A 5,864-nucleotide genomic window follows, 5' to 3' on the forward strand; every position below is an offset into this window, starting at 1 on the left:
TCGCTTGCCCAGGGAATGGACCAGGCTGCCCAGGAGAGATGCTCCCCGAACTGGGAGCGCCAGGTCAGGTCTGTACAAGCCCCAGCCTTCCCAGCACTCCGTGTATCACGGGTAATTGGCTGTGGGAGGGATGGAGACAGACCTGCCAACACACCAGCGCTTAGTCACCACATATTAATTCAGAAGGAACCTCAGCACCTGAGAGCAGCGAGGCTGGGGTGTTTCACTGGGCTGTGGAGGGAGGGGAATGCCTGGTGTGGACACAGGAGCTCTGGCTGAGAGAAACATCCAGGGCTCTGCCCACATGACAGAGGGGGTCGACTCCCAGCAGCTCCAGACACAGTATACGAGGGACCGGGATCTAGTGGTTAGAGAAAAAGGAGAGGGAGTCAAGTCTCCTTGGTTCAGTTCCTCTTTGGCACGGACTTGCCATGGGCAAGTCACTTCACCTCTGTGCCCTGATTTCCACATCTGTAGAATGGGGAAACTGAGGCACAGGGAGGTGAACTAAATGACTAATGCTTGTTCCGCCGTGCTGCCACCAATGGAAGATTCAAGAGACAAGGCAAAGGGCGTTTCCACAGATTTCTTCATTGCTATTTTAAATAGAAATGAACCTCAATGTAAATAATATTTACAAACAGTAAACCCAGCCTCAACCCTAAAGCACCCTGCCATCTGCTCCTCTTCTGGAGAAGTTTTCAAAGTAAACTCTACTGGGTCCTTATGCTTAGGTGTATTTATTTATTTTACATCTGATCACAATGTCACAATGGTTTGCATATAAAGAAAAGTAACATTTCCAAGCGGGAGGGACCTCGTGTGCCCAAGCCGAGAAATGTTAATTGACAATATACACAGACAGGAATAGCATCTTCCCAAAGCTGAGCGGTCCAGCAGCATTCCCAGCAGGAAGAAAAATTCTGCTAAAAACAAACACATATTTCTACTTTTTTCAAATGTACAACTCACTTCACAGGAGCTGCCCATCAAGACTCCTTGCCTTTTCTATTTTAAAGGTTTCGAGTAGAGCAGAGACCGGGCAGTTCATAGGCAGACCAACCTCATTGTCCTTTACAAAAATAAAGGGTTAGGAAGCAACCTGGAAAGGGAGCTGAAGCAGTACCTGGTTTCCTGATCATCCTTCCACAGAAGGGGAACAAAGAAAAATACACAATTAAAAATGACACGACAAATCCAGACTAGACACGGAAAAGATGAATGTTTTAGAGAGAGTCACCAGTATAAATCAGCAGAAACCGAACGTGGGAGCAGGCTGTGGGCTAGATTGCATGCTCCCCGTGGGCAAGGGACTGTCTTGGTGCTATGGCAATACAAATAATATTTGGAACGCTCCCTGGAATTGGGTAAAGAAGGTAGATCTCGGTTTTTGTGTTACTCAGCAGAATTGCCAGTATTGCCCAGGCATTCAAAAACCTTGAGTCAGGCCCCAAAACATGCAATTGCTTCACAAATCAGGGGAGATTTTGTATAGCGGGGTCATTTTCTTTCCACACTCACCACACATTCTGAGTTAGAAACTCCCTATTTAAAAAAAATGTGAGAAGCTGAGCAATTTCAGACAGCCACTCTCTGTATCCCAGCCGCTGGGCCTGGAACATGGAAATCGCAAGAGTTGGCAACCATGGAATCAGAAGGGAGCACAGTTATTGCTCACCAAAGTTTGGGAGGGGCTATCTAGTCATCCTGCTTCAGGGTTTCAGCCAATCTCAGACTATATGGCCTGGTGGGGCGCAGAGCAGGAGGTGTGGAGTCTATGGAGCAGGCCAGGGGGCCGGCTCACCTGGCAATTCCGGTTTTCCTTTGAAGGCTGAAAAAGGTGCTAGGATTCTACAAAAACTGACTGCCTTTCACCTGGAGTTTCTTCTCACAACACCTGCTGGTCACACCTGGACCCAGCTGGACTCGGAGGATGGCCAGTTCTTACGTTCAAAAAGTTTAAAAAGAAAATCAGGCAGTAGAACAAAGGTGTGCACAAGTTTCAGAATCCCTTTCAAAGGCGCCAGGCAGCTGGGTATGTACAGTATGATACAGCTGGGCTCTGCCCTGCAGCGGCCAGACCGGGGGAGCTCTTTAGATACAGGCGGCCATGGAAGAAGCCTCTGGTTTTACCTCTTAAATACGAGACAGCTTGGTCCACATAAATTAGTCGCACCAATAGGAAAATATTCCCTGGCTTCATAAATAGCGTGTCCAGTCTTTGCCCGTGTCCCCCGCTCACAGGTGTCTTTTCATGTGCAGCGCCAGGTGGTCGGAGCGGGAGAAGGCCCGCTCGCAGAGGTGACACTGGAAGGGCCGGTGGCCCGTGTGTTTGCGGTAGTGGCGAGTGAGCTCGTCCGACCTGGCGAACTTCCAGCCGCAGCCTTCCCAGTTGCAGTGGTAGGGTTTCTCCCCTGCAGGGCCAGAGCAGAGCGTTAACTTCACCCCGGGCCAGCGGCGCCGAGCTCCCCGGGGAACACGGGGCCTGACCCAAACTGCCCCGGCCCGCCCCGGATCCCCGGCTCGGCTCGGCTCCGGCCCGGGAGAGGCTCTGCATCCGGCCGGCTCTGCACGGCTGCCGGAGCCGATGCAATTTATTTATTCCCACCAGCACCGGCCCGCTCCGCGCGCCCAGGGCCCGATCCGGACCCCCTCCTTCCAGCCAACCCCCCGCCCCGCCGCGGAGAGCTCTGCTTGGGTGAAGAGTCGGGCGGCAGGATCGGGCCCCCCCCCCTGCATCTCCCCCCCCCCCGCCCCCGGGGCTCCCTGCCTGGCCTGGGGAGCCCCGCACCCCCCGGGCGCGCCTTACCCGTGTGCGTCCGCATGTGCGCCTTCAGGTGCGAGCTCTTGGTGTAGGTCTTGCCGCAGCCCGGGTATTCACAGTTGTGGGTGGCCGTCCGCTTCCTGGCCCAGGACCTGCGGCCCCGCTTGGCCTTGCAGTCCTCGGGCGGGGCCATGGGGAAGTAATCCAGGCCCGGGGAGTGGGGCGGCGTCACCAGCATGCCCGGCAGGCCGGGGTGCGCCTTCGGCGGCTCTCGGAAGACGCTGAAGTGTCCATGAAAGTGGGCGGGGAAGGGGCCGTGGGGCGCGTAGCGCTGCGGGGGGCCCAGGTGCGGGCGCGCCTCGCCCATCAGGTGGCACTCGCCGCCGGACCCCAGCTCCACTGGGGGCCCCATCCTGGCGCGGGGGAAGCCGGGGTGGGGGTGCGGCGGGTGCTGGAGGAGGTGGGGATGCAGGGGCATCCCCAGGGGCTTGTGGTCCAGGCCGCCGCCGCCGGGCGCCAGGTACTCGCCCAGCATGCAGGCGTGCTCCTCGGGCTGCTCCTTCTTGATCCGCGCCCCCAGCTGGGGCGGCGCGGGCAGGCGGTGGTCCCCGGCCAGGGGCAGGGGCCGCGCCAGGCTGGAGGGGGGGCCCAGCCCGCCGGGGGCGCGCAGCTCGGTGTACTCCCTCCGCTGCAGCTCGCAGGGGCCCGGCAGGTCCGCGGTGAGCAGCTCGGCCATGTAGCTGTGGCCCTGGCCCTCGGGGTAGGGGGCCCCGAACTTGCCGGCGGCCGGGTAGGAGCCGTCGCTGTCGTAGGTGGTGCCGCAGCTCTCGGGGGTGTCGGGCAGCGGGTAGGCGGGCCCGAGGCCGGCCTGCTGCGCGCCGGCGGTGTGCGCCAGGATGAAGTCCAGGTCCACGAACTTGCCCAGCTCGTCCTCCTCCCGCTTGATCCCGGCCGGGCCGCCCTCCATGGCGGCGAAGCGGGGCGGCTGCGGGCCCTGCAGGGCGGGGAGACACGCGGGGAGTCAGGGCCGGGCCGGGCGAGGGAGTCGCTCGCCCCCGAACCAGCCGAACGGGTTGCGCTGGCTGCGCTGGCGGGGAGAGTCCCGGGCAGGGCGCGGGGCTGAGCCCGCCGGGTCCCCTCGCTCGGGGGCCGCTGCACCCCAGGGGGGCCGGGCCGGGTCACCCCGAGCCGCCGCTGGCCCCAAACCCGTCCGCCTGCCCCGGCGAGAAACCCACCGGCCCTGCCCGCAGCGCAGCGCTCCCGCCCCTCGCCCCGGGCGCAGCTGGAGCCTGCCGCTCGCCCCGGCCAGCCCGGCCGCCCCGCGCCCCCCTGCGCCCCGGCCAACGCGCCCCGGCGCCGCTTCCTCCGACCCCAACCCGGCGGGGGGCGGGCGGGGCACACGAGCCCCTGCAGAAACATGGGTCCCGGCGGGACTTTCCGCAGCCCCACCCGGTCCCCGGCCCGGCCCGGCGCCAGGAGCCCCCGGCACTTACGTGGAGCAGCGGGCCCGGCTTGTCCCCCCCACGGGGCAGCAGGCTGGCGAAGGAGGGCAGCGCGGCTTCCTCCACTGCCGTGGCCATGGTGCAGGCAGGCGGGCAGGCGAAGGCGCTTCGCGCGGCACGACGCTCCCCAGTCCCCGGGCGGGCGCGCAGCAAAGTTCCCTGCCGGGACCGCCAGCGAAGTACCGCCGCGCCGCGCCGCGCTCCCAGCCCGGGGCCAGCTCCCAGCTCCAGCTGTTAACAGCCCCCGCGCGGCCTGATTGGCCCGCCGCGGCTCGGATAGTCACAGGGGTGCTCAGCGGATTGGCCACGGCGACAACGGACACGCCCCTCCCCCCCCCCCCCCCGTGGCCCTACGGTGCCTCCCCCCCCCCCCCCCCGCACCTCTTGGTGATGGGGAGCTAAGGGGAAGATGCACCGGCCGGTGGACGTTGGCCGGGCAGCAGGTGGCGGAGGGGCGAGAAACTCTGGGCTCGGGCCAGGGAAAGCCAGTCCCCGGCCCGGCCTCCTCTGCCCCCGCCCCGAGTTCTCCCAGGATCAGCGCCCAGGCTGCCCCTGGTTCCCACGGCAGGCCGGAGCCCGTGGGGATGGGGAGCCAGGCAGCCCCTGACACACCAGGGCCGGCAGGAGAGATGGGCGCTGGGCAGAGCTTCGCCTTGCCGATGCGTCTGCAGGAGGCAGGGGAGGGAGGGAAGTGGCTGCAAACGGGTCATTGGCTGGGCAGCGTGAGCAGCACCGGGCCTGAGAGAGGGACGTCAGTGCTGTGTGAGGCCAGGTGTGTGTGCCGGGGTGTGAGCTGTGGAGCCAGACAGAGCTGGGTGATGTAGGAGGGAGAGCCTGAGTGTGTGTGTGTGTGTGTGTGTGTGTGTGTGGAATTGTCCTTGGGGATCCCTGTTTGGTGACAAATTCTCCCCCCTCCCCGCAGCGTATCTCCGCCCCACGGATGGCCTGTCAGGGACACCAGAGAAACGTGCCCTGGGCCTGGCGGCCATGGCGTGTGTGGCTGGAGCACACTGGCTGGTGCAGGCCCCTCTTCACGTCGAGCCCTGTGCCCGCACAGCTCCACAGCCAGGCTGAGAATTCCCCTCATGTAGACGGAGGGCCTGAGTTCCAAGGGGAGCAGTACCTGCCCAGGGAGCCAGGCCTGCTGACCCAGGATGGGGTGGCCTGCCTCAGTTCCCCCGGCTGCTGCTGGCAGGTGCGGCTCCCTGTCCCTAGGGAACAAAACATAAGCTCAGCAATGCACTGCCCAGTCCAGAGAGGGGGTACACCGGGGAGACTGCAGTGCAGCAGGGAAACTTCGGGGCATCCATGAAGCCAGGTGCAGGTTACACTGACCCCCTGAAGAGACATCAGCCAGCACAGACCAGCCCATGTGTGATCCACACAGGACAGGCCCAGCCAAGAAACTGGCTGGGAAGACAGTGTCCCCAATACCTTCCTTTCTTGGTGTGCGTTTGGTTGGCCTCACTCCAGCCAATACCAGGAATGGCTTTTTGACTGTTGAACTTGTCAAGAGGAGATAATCCTTATCTCCCCAGGCCTGTCTCGCACTGCTGGGGCTTTCCATCTCCCGCTCCCTTTCGAAGAACTTTGGGTTG

The 5,864-nt window shown here is 62.7% G+C and overlaps 1 protein-coding gene across 2 annotated transcripts; it reads right to left on the reverse strand.

Annotated features, from left to right (window-relative positions):
• Positions 1–42: 42 nt before the first annotated feature.
• On the reverse strand, positions 43–4,546 carry LOC137166122 (Krueppel-like factor 2). 2 transcript variants are annotated; one of them, XR_010923570.1, is made up of 4 exons: positions 4,258–4,546; positions 2,810–3,758; positions 1,805–2,414; positions 43–596 (listed from the first exon to the last, which is right to left on the reverse strand). XR_010923570.1 is itself a non-coding variant. In XM_067567740.1 (3 exons), the coding sequence occupies exons 1-3, from the start codon at positions 4,342–4,344 to the stop codon at positions 2,239–2,241; spliced, it is 1,212 nt and encodes a 403-aa protein (XP_067423841.1). In that variant the 5' UTR covers positions 4,345–4,546; the 3' UTR covers positions 43–2,238. The 2 variants fall into 2 exon arrangements, 1 of the variants encoding a protein (XP_067423841.1); XM_067567740.1 differs by having other exon boundaries at positions 43–2,414.
• Between the last annotated feature and the right edge of the window lie 1,318 nt (positions 4,547–5,864).

This window comes from Emydura macquarii, unplaced genomic scaffold, assembly GCF_026122565.2.
Source record: "Emydura macquarii macquarii isolate MOO-44397 ecotype Brisbane River unplaced genomic scaffold, CSIRO-AGI_Emac_v2 contig_2805, whole genome shotgun sequence".
In the NCBI taxonomy this organism is placed as follows: domain Eukaryota; kingdom Metazoa; phylum Chordata; order Testudines; family Chelidae; genus Emydura; species Emydura macquarii.